The sequence below is a fragment of the Bombus bifarius genome, unplaced genomic scaffold (assembly GCF_011952205.1).
Source record: "Bombus bifarius isolate JDL3187 unplaced genomic scaffold, Bbif_JDL3187 scf7180000008036, whole genome shotgun sequence".
NCBI classification, from domain to species: Eukaryota; Metazoa; Arthropoda; class Insecta; order Hymenoptera; family Apidae; genus Bombus; species Bombus bifarius.
This window is the reverse complement of record NW_022884406.1, coordinates 94321-112971: the sequence shown is the minus strand read 5'-3', so window position 1 is coordinate 112971 and position 18651 is coordinate 94321. Positions and strand designations below refer to the sequence as shown.

Below are 18651 nucleotides of genomic sequence, written 5' to 3'. Positions count from 1 at the left end.
TTTATATTCTATAATTTAGAGATATATTATATAGTAATATACCTACAATTCGAATTTATTTATTTATCTAATTTTTATTTCAGAATATCAGAGTAATCATTAATGTTATACGTATGTATATCGTGGAAAACTATTATTTCAATATCATTGATTCACTAGTTCTGTGATGATACAGCAATTATAGATAATATAACGTAATGAAAATTGAGATTGTCTTCATCGAGGAAAAGATATCGCATAAATATAGAGAAATTTCTATTATCGATAAACTTACGGTGACAAGAACCCTGAAAACCAGAGCCAAAATATCCCGCGGGGCAAATGCAAGCGTAATGTCCGGTCACAGTGCCGCAGGCGCAGGTTGCGAAATTATCGCAGCAATTTCGTTCGTTTCCGACTTCGCTGATATTTCTGCATAAGAGATTACAATTATCTGGATACGTCACTGGTACGTATTTGCCTGCTTTCAAATCTGTAACAGCGGAAACGGGGCGAGCTCACATTAGATAAAGTACTTTACGTTCATTTGCATAAATAAACAATCGTGTCTTATCGAGTTCATTGTTTCTTTGTTTGTTTATTGTATACGACAGATTGCAAATTATCTTTAAGATTTTCTTAAAGATCAATGTATCAAACATTCCGATAAATATTTTACCAAATATCAATTCATTCATTAAATATTTGGATAAAAACTTCATTTTTCAAACTTTTGTTCAAATTTGTTTAAATTTCATACTTACCGCGATGCAAAGCTCGTCGTACTAGAGCCTCGAATTCCACGAAACTATCGAGGAAATAGCTGTACGTGTCTCCAGGAGAGCTGGCTATGTCGTGCAGTTCGTCAACGTTTCCTGTTCTTATTCCGAATGTGAATACCGTTGCACCTGCAGTTTTCAGAAGGTTCGCCGCAGGTCGTGGATCGCCCCCATTGCTAAATCCATCGGTTATAAGAAACACTGCCTTCTTTGCATTCACTCTACCCTTCTCGAGTATTCTCTAGCAAATTGTATTAAACATTTCAAAACATTTTTGGATCTTATAAATTTAATATCATCTTGAATTTAGTTTCTGTTTATATCTGCGAACAATTTCTAACATCATATCTTTTATCTAGTTTATAACAATAAAAAGTTATAAATTGCAGTTTATTAAAAGATATAATGTAAACTCGAAAACTGATATCTAAAACTATTTCATAGCGAATGAATGTAAGATAAGTGTTAGTAAAAAATGAAAGTGGGCAGCTTACAAGAGCTTCCAAAAGCGCGCCTCGCGTGTACGTTCCACCACCAGTGTAATTAATATTATTTAATTGCTTATTCAATAAGTAACACTTGTTATTATTGTCACTAGTATGAGATATTTGATCTACGTTACGTCTGATGTGTCTTCTTCCACCAAACGTTACGATCGCGACTGTAGTCGTAGAAGGCTCCACAGAAAAGTCGGCCAAAAGATGTTTTACAAAATTTAATTCGCTGTGAAAATTTTTCAAGCCAACAGATCCTGAAGCGTCAACGAGAAACACCAGTTCCACCTGGTAAAAATCTTACGTTAAATTAAAATCATTGCTCGTCGCTGCGAAAGAAGTTTAACGTTAATAGCGCTATTTAAAATTTATTAAATTCTCTGAATTTTATTTAACAGATATTGTTCATTAACGCTAATTAATATTTATTGAACTTTATTCAATCTTAATTACAATCCTAAATTTGCAAATGTTTATTTAGGATTTTGAATTCAAAGAAAACTTTATGAACTTCAATAAGTACATTATTATTTATATGTACATTGTTTATTTGTAAAATTTCCCATTACCTGATCGGTCTCGTTCCTCAAACGATCGATGTTAGCTTTTAAAAGGCGCGACAAAGCGTCAGCTTTCTCTCTGAACGGTTTCTGTAGCTGGTTTTTCAAGCTGGTATTTAATTCGTACCGATCTGTGCTTCTCTTATCTTTGAAATTAAACTCATTTCTTTCAGACACTCTAAAATTCTGCAATCCTATGTCGAGTCGGCTAATCTCATCGAAAAATGCGATCGTAGTTAGCAAACACAATGACAACCAAATTAACGTGCATATTTTCACGATTGGACTGATCATGTTAGCAAATAACATTCACATAAAGTTTGTAACATTTATCTTTCAAGACATATCTCGCGGGTTTCAAAAATATTAAATTCTTTTACGCCGACAAAATCAATACAGCGCTTTGAATTTACTCGTAATTTTTTTACAGAATTTCTTCTTTCGACGCTTGCACATATCATACTATTGTAATTAATATCTATGTATGCTTCTTTTTTAATTTACCAAATATTGATGCTATAAATTTGGAACAGCGAGAGTATTTCGATTTCTCAGAACAACAATTTATCAAATTATAACAAATATATGTAATACAAGTAATCGATTATAATTACCGATTTGTTTTTATCGTTAACTAGATTTACTAAGAGAACGCAATGTTCGAGAACACAATGAAAAGATCGAAAGATCAACTGTCGATACTTTAAGCTGAACTGCTACTAGTTGTAAACGAGCATCTAAATCGTGTCCGAGCTTTGAAAAGTTGAGAACAAGGGACTCTCTGTTCAACTTGTACCGTGCACACGTGTTCATATTCATCGAGTGATCTTGACGGATGCCCGATTTATTAACAAATCCAATCGGACTGCCTTACATGTCAATCAACGCTGTAAATTAGAACAAACAGTGGCAAAAATAACAAATAGATCATGATCGCGTTAAAAGAGCGCCGCGAATATTATCACGTGCGATTCTGCACGATTTTCAGGCAATCTTATTTGAATCGATTCGTATTATTCCACGCGATGCATATTTTACAATCAAATTATGTAACATTTAACATGTAACATTACGTAATGTAACATATGTAACATATAACGCAAGTAGGTTACCAAGCAAGCTGAAGTGGCAGGGCTACCATAGAATATTAGAAAATTCGTTTTATGTACATTATCAGAACTGGTGCAGTTATTATTTCGATACTTTAAATTTGAGATGCATAAAATTGCAACAATGTACAATAAAACGAGCGTTAATTATTCTGATACAGAATCATTTGCTTTAACTTACCTTTAGCGATAAGGTCAAAAGTACAACATCTTTACGTTCCAATAAACGACGATCATAATGTCGCTTTATAATTCTTCTAAGCATCTAAACTATATCTATTTAACGTTGATCTTCTTCTCACGCTTCAATAGATAACATTCTAACGAAGACAGAGTCGCTCAATGTAACTCGAAAAATCTGGAGGATGTTAAAAAGATTCGAGAAAGATGAATAATTTCTCGCAACAGATAAGGTACACTATGAATATGTTGCGTAAAATTTTCTAAGCGACGTATGTTACACAGTTCGGTCTTAACGTGTCTATGATAGCGTTCGAGGAAGGGTGTCATGTTTATGTCACGTGTAGGAGAAATGTTGAACGGTGGACCGCGGCAGCAGCATGTGAGGTCAGAAAAAGGCTTACAGTTTCCGTGTGACCCGCATACATATCGCATCAATGCGACGTAAATTGATTTTTCTGGCTGGGATATATCGCGAGAAGCCACGCGCGCACATCGACCGGCAACGATCGTACAATGATTTAAAGTACTCGGTGTTTTCGCGGCTTCATTGTCACATTTTCCATTATTTTATCGCGCCTCAGATAACGAGCATCCTCTAAAGACAAGCGAAACTAACTCCCCCCCCGGTTACCAATTTTGCGTTGTTTACACGGATTTCCAAGTGTTACGACATAATTATCGACATTTCACTTCTGCATGAATACATCTCGTTCTATTTTTGGTAGTCGATGAAACGATCTTCTCCGACGATTTCTGGCTCGTCAAAGATTCCTGGACACGGTTCTGTGGAAGAAAGTGAACGAATAATTATGTCGATCTCGATTGTGATCACTGTAATGATGATGATGATGACGATGATAGTCGGAAGTTGCGGAGCTTACGAGAAGGATAGAGTCCTCCGGTTGTTGGATATCCCGCGTCATTTCCGCCAATCGAAGGAACCACGAGAGAATCGAGGACAAATCGAGCAATGTCGTGCCACGAATCTCCGGAAGGAACAGTTGGGACACGTGAACGTGTTCGCATTTTTGGATCCCTCTTGGTACTACAGCTACAGGCAAGCAATCATGTAAGATGTTGATGGAATGATCAGTATGTTCTGTCGATAGTTTTAGTAACGCTTATTATTATAGATTAGATGCGTCTAATGGTCAATAATTTGTATTCGTACTCACATGAAACTTCACGTTCGTTTATTCACGTTTTAAATCTTACTATTTTTGATTTGTTTAATTCTTCATTTAATAACTTCTAATAAATTGTACTTTACGCAGACTTAGTTCAATTTAGTTTCAAATCTGATTCTGAAATTTTTAAGAGACACGAGTTAAATGTAAAGTTCGTTGAAGTGACACTTGTAAAAATCATTTGGTACAAGGTTGGGATTATTGAAGAAGCGATTAGACAAGTCCGGTTTTTCGAATATCTTGTTCTTCATGGTGACGCCGCCGTCAGATTTGCCGGAAGACAGCACGGAGAACAATATAGAGATAAAAGCGTGGAGGGAAATATCTAAAAATATACAGGAGTCCGAGTACTTCTTCGACTTAGAAGAATCGTTGTTCGCTGACGTTGAGAACAAGAAAAAGGACATAATTTTTCTTCAAGACACTTCCGAGTTGGGTATCTGGAAAAGTTTTCATGCATCGAAAGACGAAGTAATCATTATCGATCGGTGAGCATTTAATACGATCAATTTACAATCGTAGAAATTTTGTTAGGTAGAACACGATTTCTTTAATATTAATTCACCTCATAATCTTACGGAAGAAAAAAATATTTGTTGAAATACAAAATTAAATTAGCTTTTACTAAGATAGAAATATGTTTAAAAAAATAACTACTTGAAAAATTCATCTTGCTTTTACAATTTTATTAAAATATGAATTAAATGTCAATAATTTCAATAAAATGTTATTACAGCTGCGGTAAAGTAACTTATCAGATCATAGTACCCTGGAGTATACTATACTTCCCTTACGTTAAAGCGGCCATTCTTTCCACGTACAACGATGATCCGTGTGGTCCTTGCCATGTAAGCAGAATTCGATAAATTTTCCAATAATAATATCGGGATTTTTTTTGTTTAATCTTTAATCTTTAAATTAAATATATATAAAAAAATTATTTGTTTGCTAAATAGGAACAATCAACGATAGCACGCGATTCAGTGGAATACGAGGAATACCTTTTAAAAGCTATCAATTCAGATGAAATAAAGATAGATAAAAATCTTGATACGCGTACAGAAAGAGTATTTACCGATTTAAAGACTAGCAATATATCCTCAGAGGAATTAAAAGAAATTGAAGATAATAAAAATACCAGTACCGTCGTTCCTTTTAATCCAAGCAATAATGGAAGTACGGTTTATGATATCACAACTGAGTCGTCAACGGTACGGACTACAGAAAATATGAAAAACGATGACAATGTACGAGACAACATTCTTTTTACCGATAAGAATATTGAAATAACTTCTGAAATACCATTGGAACAAGAACAAACTCAGATACCGACTATAATATCAAACTTCGCGACGACCGAAGTATACAGTGAAGAGCAAGATTGCATCTTTTCCAATAAGCACGTAAATGGTAATAACAACTTTTCCACGAGTAACGATTCAAATACTGATTTAACAAGAAATCACGAAGACCTTCAAATTGAATCAAATATTAGTTTGGAAGATGTGAAAATGAAAGAACAAGAAGGTATTAAATATCAAATATCATCATAATTGATATTGAATTTTCAATATTATATTTTTAATTTTCAATATTGAATTCGCTTTTTATTTGCTTATATTAAAATATATATAACTTATATAGTACATAAGATATATAAAACATATCATTTTTTCTTTTAACAAATCTTTATTTCTCACGTTATTTAACAGTAAGTAAGAATACTGAGCCACAAAGTCCAAACGACGAGAATATGCCTTTACGTATTATATTATACGCTCCGCATTTACATGAAGAAAATGGAACATTTAAAAAATATACGCACTTAGTTCTAAAAACAGGAAGTCCTGATTATCATGATCATTTTAATAGTAAAAGTACAACTTCTGATCAAGAGGTATGGTATGCACAGTAAATACAATAAGTTTCTTCTAACAATATATTGGACCCGTTTTAATCGTTGAAAACGATAAGCCAGCAGCATTAAAAAGGTCAGAATTACGAAGTAGAGGCTCCAATTCGATCCATTCAATCTAGAAGCGCGAAGCGAGCAATCAAATTGTCGGTTCGAATCGACGAAACATATTAAAAAAGGAGTGTTATCCCCCCACTTTCTTCCACTTTTGAAATGCCATACATGTTGAAGCTTCTTGTTTAAATCGTGCTAATGGCATCTTTTAATATGAACGAGATAGAAATACGAGAACGGAGGAATATTTTTTATTTTTTCTATTTTTAGAAGAAAATATGTGCAATTGTAAATTTTTTCTCTTTACAATTTAAAAGTGTTATGTACGTCTATCTAGCGCTAAAAATGTTAAAAGTGATTGAAGTATAATAAAATTGTAGGTAATATTGACGTTTAAGATGTAATGATGTTAAGAAGTGAAAAGGAAGTGGAATGTGTAACGTGATAGAAAAAATACAGTTAGAATGTAGAAATAAGAAAGGAAATATTTGCTATATTATCAATTATATGCATATATTTAATATGCATTATATATGCATATATAGTTAACTGTATATTATATATTATGAGTGCATATTATATATGTCGGGTTAAGATCGGAATTTTGGGCGCGTGACAACTCTTCGCGTGGACTAGCCATCGTTTCACAAAGCCGAGATTATATGTACACGTATATACAAGACTATCACTAAGCTTAACAAATAATTAAGTCTAATGAATAATAAATTTGATGAACAATGAAGTTAATGAATAATATGATTTACGAATAGTGAATTTAATGTACGCTATTAACAATGTTTTTGTTGGGTTCAAACGAATTCACGGCCAACGAGATAACTCTTTACTAAGCGTAAAAAATAATCTTAGGCGCAAAATACGATTGACGAGAAATGCTCGATGTGTCACTCTCCAAGGCAATCGCACAAATGCCAGCCGCGTCTGCAATTCGATACGCACTCGTTAGAAGCATCGAGAAGTTCCGAACGCCGTTGCTAGGCAGTTTCTGCCTGGAGTTTGGTTATTGATACAATGTATGTCCCATTGTCTCAGCACCTCCGAGGTAACCTCACACGTGACTAGGCCCGCTCAAGAGGCCGCATGCCGCCACAATCACACTTCTCGGAAAACCCGTACAACCACTCCAGACCTCCGTTAGGCAAAACGTTTATCTCGTGATCATGGCTACGTTCGGCGACCAATTGTCACCTCGAACCCAATCTCGCTATCACAAATTTTAAACAATTACAGCTATAATAAAATCTAGGCTAAAGTACTAGAGGATGTTCCCAAAATTTCCAAGGAAAGGCTTCGGCTTTCCTTTCATCTCCGACATATATTTATAGTAATGAATATACACAAGAATATTGATGAAATCGTTTGATAACTTATAACGAGATAAGATTTGCATAATGCTAACATTCTGTTAAACTATTGTGCTTTTTATTCTAACTTATCTACTAATGTCAGAGTTAATATCTCGTGAGTTTCCTGTTTTGACAAATTACAACCTGCAATCTACTGGGTACGAATAATATTAAACTTTTAACGAACTCGCTTCTATATTTTCGTAGATTTTCTCTAACATTCTTTAAGTTATTCTTTTGACATTATACTACATTTGCAGATTACCTTTTGTTTATTTATTATCACAAATGTCTGTGTATAATATATAGTTACATATATTTGAATATAATTAATAATACGAAAAGTATTTCTCTTTCTGTATCTATGATAAACCAACTGCACGAATATTTTTAGTTTTCATTGTATTATGAACAAAATTTGAGAAAGGAAAGATTGGAAAGTAAGGAAGAATAAAATTGAATTATTAATATCTGGAAAGTAGACTAAGTTCGTGATAAAAATACATCATTTTATCATTTTGAAATACGTACGCTTCTCTGACACGGTGCTTCTCCGTTCAATTATTTATGAATAAACTGGAACGAAGCTTAACAGTTCTTCTGGTTTGTCTGTGGCATCTGACATGTTACAGACTTGCGGGAACGTCAGATATCAAACAGAAAGTGTGAAAGAGTGGGACGATTTTTCATATCAAAGGCATGTGCTGTGCATGCTTTCTTTATACCTTATGCAGCAGATTCCCATGGTCAAAATCCAAGATATCGCCTGGAAATATATTACAGGCCTTTCTCACATTTTGCATTATAATTCTTAAAATATATCTTAAAGGAAGAGATCAAATCTTAACAACTATGTATCAATTTCCTTTCCCAGCTACAATATTTCGTTTCATAAATCATTTCGATAAAAGTATTCACTACTATTCATATCTTTCTTCACAATTATTTTTGAAGTAAGAATTTCTTTTGAATCTCATGCAAGATTTATAATGTTTCTATGGAATTATAGAATGTTATATATTTTAAATGACAATTAAAACATTGTCGACTAAAAATTGTGGGGACTTTTATTTAAAATTTTTTTAAACAATCTCTAATAGAAGAGATCGGTACAAGAGATCCGATTGAAATTTTATTGAATTAAAGCATCGATACATCGGAATCATGTAGCAGATCTATTTTTAATATTCTAATGTATTACCTTGTCCATAAAGGAAATTTGACATAAAGGGCAATATTGATATTTTGATATATTTTGGTAAATTGATATTTTCGATGGACGAAGATAAGTGAAATACCTATCTAATATTTCATTTAACATTTTAGTGACCGTGCAATAGAACCATGGTCAAGTGCCGATATTTCGATGAGCTACTAGAGCATGCACATAGTGAATTGAGAGAACAAAACGTACTTCGATCAGTTTCGAGCGTGAAAGAATGGAAGGACATTTAACTAATGTTAAATGGTTTCGGTCATTAAATTTCATTTCCATTGTAATGGATTCTAAAATATACGTATATATTGTAATTTCTACAGCTGACATTGCCTTTATTTCTAGGAAATTGAAACCATACTTCATTATCGATCATTAATCCATGACTACAGACCACTCACCACTCATCTCTCAGAGAAGTTTGAATTTGAATTATCACGATCTGCATAGTAGAGAATTTCAGGAACAAAAGAGGAGATTGTAAATTCATATATCGATTTTTAGTAGCGACAATTATCGAAGTTAAATATTTTATTGTTTGAGAGAAGTTTATCATATACATGATACGATGATATGATACAATCCCTTTGCAATTCTGCCAAGTACACAATGGAATTTGATATCAACTACTAGAAACTCTACCTATGAACATTCAAAATAACACAATGGATTCGCGCCAAGAATTATTTAAAATAATTATTATTCAAAAAGCCGAGCTAGGAGTATTGAATGAGAATTGCGTTTCCATCTACAGGATCTACCTTTTGCGTCTTGACTGATTCGAACTAGTGCTATTATATTCAAAGTTGTTTATCGTTGTATATCGAAAGTTGTTCAAACTTGTCCTACAGAGTGTTCAAGCTTGACAGGTTGCTCGTTCCGTGTCCAAACTTGATGCTAAGGACAAAGAGAATACGATTCTCGGATAATAACGCATCGATCTATCGTCGAAAATTATTAGGCGCCGTAATATGTACCATCGACAATCATTTCAGAAGTTCGTCTATCGATTTTTCGGAAAAGTTCTGCTAATTATGGAGCTACGAAGAGTTTGCCAGGGGGAAACAAAAATCAATTAGTTCGTAATCCAACAAGAAAATAATTGTCTTAGACGAGCTGAAAGAAAAGATGGATGATGAAGTTTTCAAGGCTTGAGCTTTTTCTTCCTCTTCCTCTTTCGTTTGATAAATGCAAAAAATACAATAAATAATAATAATAGAAGAGAGTATAGTACAGATAATGATTGAACAGGGTATCTTGAAGATGGTAAATTTAAATTGCGAAGATATGAAATCTGAAACGATGTTGGAAAAGCACGATCGCGATATTTGATTATATGCAAATAGAATTTCTGTTACTTCGATGATTAAAGTACAGGCAATGTCTTCTTTAAGAGATGCACGAAGTGTAATAAATAATGATAACCTAAGTAATGAAGAATGCTGGAGACATTAATCTAATAAGAAATTTTAAAGATTGCAGATTTAAGTTGCAACGGCATAGAATACAATAAATGTGAAACCCGAGAGAATGTTAGAAAAATAACGGCGCAATTGTGCCGTTTGACTTCATGCAAATGAGATTTATATTATTCTGATGATTATAACGCAGGCGATCGTATTCACAAAAAAATGCTTGTTTCATATAGTTTGAAATAATGGAATAGAGCTAAAACTATAGGCAACCATTCGATCCTATTTTCCTCTACTATTGCATTCTGATAAATTTTGCTGCCATTGATTCGTCTGCGATCGTTTCCATTTTTAAATCGAATTACGCGGAGTAAAGAGCAACCAATGACAAACAGCACAGCAAATCCCAATAAAAACTAGAGCTTTCAATATAATTTATTTAGTTTATCATTTTGTCCTGTATGGATCTCTTCCAAAAATCTTCTCAATTATTAGCTATTATACTACGCTATCGGTCAATTATTTCAAATATTCGCAACGCAATGAAAACGGATTTCAAATTCTTTCGAAACTAAAACTCTTATTTCAAGGAATATCAGTATGAATAAAATGAACTAGCTTGTAGTCTGAATCTGTTCTCGATGCTCGATGCGTCATGCACTTTCTTCGCTTGTGTTTCATATTTCTCGATTTTCATCGATCCACTAAATGATGATCACATATACGTATCTGTAGGGATGATAGAGCGGGTGACTATTACGGGAGGCTGAGCTATTATGTTATTGCTAGGTAAAAGGCTGTTCCGTTCGGTTACATTCGCTGGCTAAGACCCTTGTGTCTTCGCGCAGCCATTCGCTACAAGCGCGCGCGCACACGCACACACACACACACACACACATGCACATCCTTTTTGGCCTAAGTCCACGTGCCTCACAAAGACTGCACGTGACCATCAGCCCGTCATCATTTGCTGACCTTAAAACTAAAGAGAAAACTATCGGCGATCCTCATCATCGGCAGCCCTGTTTCCAGTCGATGATGAAAATAAGTGAGCAAGTAATGGAAGTAGATATGAACAAAGTTTAATCGATCTAGTGCTGGTGTTATACACTTAAATTTTATTTATTATATATTTATTTATTCATTATAGTACATAGATCATTTAATAAACAGGAAAAATTAATATTTACATTTTTGGGGAAAGCAAGCCGCATCTAACGAAACTTTATTGACACATATTTCTACTACGTGTCCACTTATTTTCATCCCTGACTGTATTACGCCCAGCGTATATAAATCAGCACCCCCAAATAAATAAATAAAGAAAGAAAAAGAAGAGGAGAATAATAATTTCCCGTGTAGAACCATTTATCCCGAAAGATTCCAGAGAAAATCGATCAACTACAGGATCGAAAACACCGACGCTTCTCCAATATCCCACGCTCTTGCACACTGCGAAGAATCCTTCGATTATGGTGAAGCGTTGGTCGCCAAAGAAATTGCAATTAGTTCGATAATTACGGAACATCGAAATAAAAGTGGTAGGAAAAAAGAAGGGGAAAAAAGAAGCGAGAGAGAAAGTGTGAATGTCGAACGAAAAGAAAAATCGGGAACGGACATCGAGTCGTTGGCAGGAAACGCAATTATCAGCCAATATCCGAGAGGTAGAAATCACCCTGGTCGTGGCGTATATTGAAAGAGAACACGCGCCCACAGAACGTGAACGCTCGTTCGTTGATATACCAACGGAGACGGTTGTTAGTGCAATGTACAATTGTTTGCTACGTATACTTGAATAATGGTTCGAAAGCTTTACTGTTTAAACCACGACTCTCTCGTGGTCATTGTTTCTCATTGTTCGTCGCTGACGAAATTAGAATGCGCGTTTGTCCAAATATCTTTTTCCCCGTGGTCGTCGTGTCTATCAGATTCTGTTGTAACAACGATGGCTACGAACGCAAACAACGACCGTGGTTGGAAAAAGCGTGGACGGTGCGATTTTTTGAAACTTTAGAAGGTGTGGAGCGTAGGCGCGATAAGCGGCACAGTTGGCCAGCATGAGTTCGATAAAAATACACGAATTCATTTTCAAATTCTTTTTTGCTTTATTTCTTTTTTTGGCTTTTTTTATTTTCTGTAAAGGTGCAAGTAATATGAGCAGCGTGTTGGGCGCGGAAAATCGACATCGGTAGTTTTGAGAGTGGCCTTCGGTGGGAATATGCCGAGGAATTGGTAGAATTGCAGTTGATAGAATTTGTTGTCGAGTGGTATGTGAATAGCTTTGGAAATGTACTTATTAATTATTAGTGTAATACTGTGTGCAGTAGCATGAAATATTCAACTGTAATATGTAACAGCAAATATTTGGTTTGTATATATTTAAAAAAAAAGTAATAATACACGTGTTAAATATATAGCTTATAGCTTTTTGATAAAATCCTTGAATATTCATTTATTTTTATATGCTTCGTCTTTTAATAAAGAAATAGATAAAAGTGTAATCTGATATAAAAAATAGATAAACGTTACGGAATGAAATTCATTAAAAGAATATCTACTTTTAACTAATTTTATACATATGTATCTTGATTTGAAAAAGTATAGCAGAAAAATTTGGTACCCTAATTAGCAATGTAATGAGAATGAATTCAAATCCTTGGTCCTTAACAGGATTCACAAGTTATAATCTCTTTAGGAATCATTTAGATATCGCTGCGAGTAATTACTCTTTTTCTCTTTTATAAAGAATATAATCCGATTTAGTTCCTTCCCTACCAGCCAAGTGCACCGCATTTGTTACGATCAATCTTCATTAACGTATAAAACTTTAGACAAGAGATAAGACAACGTCTTTTCGAGATATTATTTGTTGATTTATCACGATGTGTAGAGATGGGAAAAGATCGTCATTTTGTAAAGTATACTGTTATTACATGAAGCTATCGATATAACTCAAAAATACTTTTCTTATCGCGTTTTAAGTGGTACTTGCAGAAAAGGACAATGATTCATAGAATGATTCAATATTAAATATCTATTATTTAAATCCTAAATGTCGAAATGTTAGTACCTTCCAAATAGCAATAAGAATATTTAAAAATTAGAAGATTAGACGATTAGAAAATTAGAAAATTTGAGAATTCGGAAATTCGATAATTTGAATGTTTAAATTTGTACGTTTGAAATTTTGAAAATATGAAAACTTGAATATCTGTATATGTAGGCACATTAGAAAGATTAAAAATTCTTGTTAAAAACTGCTAGTAACTTAGAACTTTATAAATTTTCTAATTTGTGAATTGAAAGATTTAAGGTCGTAAAAGTCTTAAAATTATAGAAGTCTACAATGCATATTTCAGTAATTCTATTTTCGAGTACTATTTAATGTGTCACGTAGTATTATTTAGTATATCACGTAGTACATCACGAGTAATATTTAATTGCGGTTATGACAGGACACAGAAAATAATGATTCTGCATTATTAGCGTATTTATATTTAATTATTGCAACATAATGATTGCGTAAAACTACATAGATATTCGTATTGTATCTGCATAAAACATGCATGCACTGAAAATTATTACCATTGTTATGTTGATTGCCATCGTGTATTTTTGTTACAGGTAACTTTTTAATGAAACATTTATGAGCCAATCCGTATATCATATTCTCTTACCCTTTCCTTATTTTTACTCGTAAAATATGCTGTGTAAGTTTCGTGGGAATAATCTAGGATACTCTGCAATTATTATATTTATGGAAAATTGGAGACAAGAAAGAAGAACCGCAGTATATTACGTATCATTCAATGGATCAAATTTGAAACGTATCTGTTAGGTATTAATCGCTTCCTCGTTTTCCCGGAAATCAGTTACACGGTAAATTAGTTGCATTATATGAAACACATGTGAACACAGCACGTATGTGCGTGTACGCGCGCGCGCGCGCGCACACACATTGACTGTTCCGATTGATAGGTGATTGATTGACGCAGCTGCACGCCTACACTATTACCTTCGATAACCGACGACTACAATTTGTTTGAGGAATATCGGAGGATGGGACACGTGCGCGATAATTGGTCAAAATTTCACGCCCACGTTTCCAAATGTCGCGTTATGAAATTATTACGCTTCGCTATCTCGTTATATATGCATTTAATAACTGAACACTTTCCTGCAGTTCTCTTCTGGTCCGAAAAATTTGCGAATAATAAAATTGATATTTGAAATTAAATGGATCGTATAAAACAGGAAAATAAATTGGAATTTGTTGAAATCAGAAGTAATTGTGAATATTATATCGTCTAAATTGCACGAGGCACTATTATATTGTCAATTTGCAAGTAACGTGTCAAATATTTTTAATTTGATATTTCTATTAATCTTAATAATTATATTATGAAGAATTCAATATTCAGTTAATTATTGAATATTTGGAATTCGATATTTCATGTATTCGCAAGATATAAAAGAGTAAAGGACGGAGAAATCGTTCATTTTTTCTTCCTTAAAATATGTATTTCAATAACGTACTGGTTTCTGTTCCAGTGTAAAGACAAATATTCAACTTTCTATGCCATTAATTTGCTTTTCCACCTGTTAGTCCATTTCGTGCAAGCTTGCTTTCATTCTACGTTTTCTTCCATATTCACATGCACACTTCAACGTAAAACGTACCGGTATAAATTACTCTTGATTGCCTTGTATAGTATTTATATAGACTAATAAAGAATTCTTCTTCCTATATTGCTAACAATCACTATATTTTATTAACGAATCGAAGAAAAATCTAATAGTCAGATTATAAACAAAATTGCTATTAATGTAGGAACTTTTATCATTTCGGACAAAATGAAAATATAGGGTTTACAAATAGTTTTAGTGATAACCAAAATTACGACTAAATAGATTATAAATAATTCGGAAGGTGTCCTCGGACAATCAGTAATATTATCAATATTTTGATGTTCTCTACAAGAATATGGTTTGTCAAAACAAATTGACAAGATTGCGATGACAATACATATTGAATAATATTTCGATTGTTTTGGTTAAGGACCTTGAAATATAGGCGAAGTATATAGACGATATAACACAAGATAAGGCTACTCAACAACACAACGTAAAATAACTGAAAAGCTAAGGTTAGAAACTAGTTCATTTTTAAGTCGATTGAATTTTTTAATCACAGTACTGATAATTTTTATAAATCCGGAGATAAAATTAATTAGTCGTTGAGAAAGTGCATGGAATCGTGTGCAAATTACATTGGCCAAAACACGTCACAACGTCATATACGCATGACGTACTCAGACTCCAAGCCAGCATATTCATCCTGTTTTTCTTGAAATAATCGTCTTACATTCCGTTTTTTCTTTCTTTCGTTCATGAATAAAATATGTGGTTTACAATGCAACAATAACGAATCAACTTTGTTTGTTTCAATGTGTATTTCAAGAACATGTTCAAAACGCATTCAAGTTGCGACAGTTGTCTAGGATTGTCTCGGTTGGTAGTGGAGATTACAATTTGGAAACAGACGTCCGTTTAGCCCCGAAACTTCCATTTTCACGCGCCATAGCGATTCAAGCAGGTAGTACTGGTTGGTATAATGCGACACCACGGAACGATTATGTCTCGGAGGATTTCGTCATGAATGCGACCATGAAACCACGTTTACGTATGATTTCCACGGTACTTCGTGGAGATGGCAAATGTGCACGGGACCACAATTGGTGCAGTTCTACCTGCAGATAAAGACGATTTCCTTCCCTTAGACAAAAGTTCTTTGGAAGATCTTGCGTTTCGTCACGGACATTAAAGCTGGTAATTACAATTTAATATTAATTTTGTAGAACAGGTACAAAAGTGGCGGATTTCTCTTTTCTGGCGTTTACGATTTGTTATTTTTTGTATTGTAAATACAATTCTTATTAAAACGTTGGCAATATTTATCAACATCCGCGAGTTTAGGTTTACAGTTGTGAAACTTGTCTTTGATTATTCCAATGTCCGGGAACTTCAGCCTCATTGGTCAGAAGGTCGTAGAACCCACTTCGAAGTACCTCGAAGTACCTCGAAGTTCAGGGAGCTTAACCTCTCTGGCCGGAGGACTGTGAAATCCATCTTCTGATCGGGAAATCTTTACTTCCCTGGTTACAAGGTCGTGGGAATCGGCTTGGTGTATTCTGAGATACGACAGTGAACTTTTGTCTAAAAGATGCATTTCGTTTACAGCAGTAGAGGTCAGGTCAACGGATATATTTGTACAGACGAAATGATTAGACCAGAACTTCTGAGAATTCTTTTAGTGCAAATTCCTCTGGTGACGAGTATAGGTGATCTACCCACAACGTGCATTAAAATTCTTGCACAGTGGAACCTCCGTTATTCGACCTAATACGGGGATAACGGATAGAAGTACTTAGCAAAATGGAAAAACATTTATTATTGTTATTATTGCTTAAATCTATTGTTTATTTCTATATAACTTTATATATCCTATAATTTTAGATATTTTAGAAATAATTAAGAAACATAAGTTTTTAATTAGATTTTAGTTTTTTCAGCTACCAGTTAGATTAGTTGAGGTACAATGATGTGCCATAAATTAGAAGCACCATATCTCTTAACTTACGTTCACATAGGATCAATCGACTGTATATCATCACTTACAAGACATCCTACAGGTGTTGTATAATGCGACTGAAATGTACAGTTCAATTCTTTTGAAATATTAAATATTCTGTGAGTAATGTACATTGTAAATGATAATTTGCAAATAATGAAGATTGAATGTTGCGAAAGTGAAGCAGCAAGGTTAAACTAGCCATAAAAAGGTTTAAGTAGATCGATTCGTTTTCTCGGATATATCCCTTCGTTTGGGATTCCGACGTCTTTCTTCGTCTGCAAATACATCGTGGTAACTGGACTAATTGGTTCCTGTTTAACAGTTTCGTGAGATTCGACGGGCGAGATAAATTGCAGGTCCAACGAAGTCCTACGCCCGAGATGGGAATCCTATTCGAACGGGCTAATTGAAAAAACGAATTACTCCGAGTCCCACGAGGAATGCCTGCAATTCGAGTTCTCTTTGTTCCTGCAATTTTTAGTTTGATCCCCAGTGCACAAACAACTTGGGGAATGTAACATATAGTACGGTTTAATCATCATCTTCTTCGATGAGAAATATTTTGTTTTTCGATATTAGAAGTTTAGACGTTTCAATTGACTTCTGTAATCCTTGCAGTGCGTTGATTAGTATTATTCTTACATATTATTTTTCGTATTAATCTCTTATTCACAATTAACCAAACATTTCATTAGGTTTGATGGATAATTTGTTTCGTTAAATATTCGAATTAATTACTCGCAATAATCTTGAGCATTTTATATACTGCATGTTACAAGCATTCTGTACATTTTTTCATCTTTAAATTTCTAACAAGTATATGAACAATAAGAAGTCTTCATTAATAAGTCTTAATATTTAGTGGTATTACTTTTTGCATTAATTATATATTTAAAACAACTATTACATTATTACAATATTAATACGTTACAAATGACTATATATGTGGTAATTTTTCACAAACTATATTTTTTGGCAATTAATATTTTGTAACTTTTATATTTATTATCGAATTTGTTTAAAATTTTACCGATATAATTGTGATAATAGTACCTCGTCTCAATACTAAAAAAATAAAATTGTGAAGTGTCTTTTATAATACGCATAATATATTCGTAAAAGTGTTCCATGAAAATTTCCAAACGGAACTACAGATTATTTTTCATATATTCAATTTGATATAGTTAAGTTATTTTGTTATTTGTTCATAGTTGATACTCTCGAAGCAGAGGAATACAAATCGCGAAGTAAAATTAGCACGATATTGAAAGATTTGACTTTCATGCGTAATTTGACTAAAGCATACAACATACAAGAGTACAATCGTCTGAGATGTTTCTTGATTGGTCTTCGACTAGGCGCTTCTAAGCGTAATTTAAGTAAAGGCCAGTTTCATTATTATAGAGGAATACTAGAACGCAATTATGGTACAACGGCGCATGTACTCATCATCCAGCATTATGATCAATTCACATGATGCACGTAATAGGATATTAGGTTGTAATGCGCAGGTACATAGGTGAATACAATGATGTGCCAAACTCTGTGTTCTATGACGAAGCAATATCGTGCATGGAGCTCTAATTTCGATAGAGAAATTGGTCCTCTAACCTAGCTCTCAAGCTAATGCTATATGATTATATAGAACGACTAAATAAAATAATGATAAATAAAAAGATATAAAATATGTACAGTCTCCATAATTGTTGTTTTATACTTAATAAATTCTAGATTTCTTAGGTTAAAATTATCATCTGCATGATTT

General features: G+C 33.6%; 2 protein-coding genes across 3 annotated transcripts; one reads left to right on the top strand and one right to left on the bottom strand.

The window, feature by feature from the left end:
* Window positions 1-138: 138 nt before the first annotated feature.
* On the bottom strand, window positions 139-3286 carry LOC117207537 (sushi, von Willebrand factor type A, EGF and pentraxin domain-containing protein 1-like). 2 transcript variants are annotated; one of them, XM_033447840.1, is made up of 5 exons: window positions 3103-3286; window positions 1822-2699; window positions 1253-1540; window positions 744-999; window positions 139-472 (listed from the first exon to the last, which is right to left on the bottom strand). In XM_033447840.1, exons 2-5 carry the CDS (start codon window positions 2119-2121, stop codon window positions 156-158), a joined length of 1161 nt encoding a protein of 386 aa, XP_033303731.1. In that variant the 5' UTR covers window positions 2122-2699; window positions 3103-3286; the 3' UTR covers window positions 139-155. The 2 variants fall into 2 exon arrangements, with proteins under 2 accessions (XP_033303731.1, XP_033303733.1); XM_033447842.1 differs by having other exon boundaries at window positions 1376-1540.
* A 229-nt stretch (window positions 3287-3515) lies between these two features.
* On the top strand, window positions 3516-6269 carry LOC117207536. The gene is made up of 5 exons (XM_033447839.1): window positions 3516-4173; window positions 4483-4779; window positions 5028-5139; window positions 5248-5818; window positions 6004-6269. Exons 1-5 carry the CDS (start codon window positions 3833-3835, stop codon window positions 6204-6206), a joined length of 1524 nt encoding a protein of 507 aa, XP_033303730.1. The 5' UTR covers window positions 3516-3832; the 3' UTR covers window positions 6207-6269.
* The last annotated feature ends 12382 nt before the right edge of the window (window positions 6270-18651 follow it).

Bases quoted from the DNA above. Each gene is read 5' to 3' on its own strand.
- LOC117207536 (XM_033447839.1), top strand. From the start codon at position 3,833: ATGAAACGATCTTCTCCGACGATTTCTGGCTCGTCAAAGATTCCTGGA. The intron at 4,780-5,027 runs GTGAGCATTTAA...ATGTTATTACAG, and splicing joins GAAGTAATCATTATCGATCG to CTGCGGTAAAGTAACTTATC. The intron at 5,140-5,247 runs GTAAGCAGAATT...TTTGCTAAATAG, and splicing joins ATCCGTGTGGTCCTTGCCAT to GAACAATCAACGATAGCACG.
- LOC117207537 (XM_033447840.1), bottom strand. From the start codon at position 2,121: ATGTTATTTGCTAACATGATCAGTCCAATCGTGAAAATATGCACGTTA. The intron at 1,541-1,821 runs GTAATGGGAAAT...GATTTTTACCAG, and splicing joins TGAGGAACGAGACCGATCAG to GTGGAACTGGTGTTTCTCGT. The intron at 473-743 runs GTAAGTATGAAA...CCGCTGTTACAG, and splicing joins ACGACGAGCTTTGCATCGCG to ATTTGAAAGCAGGCAAATAC.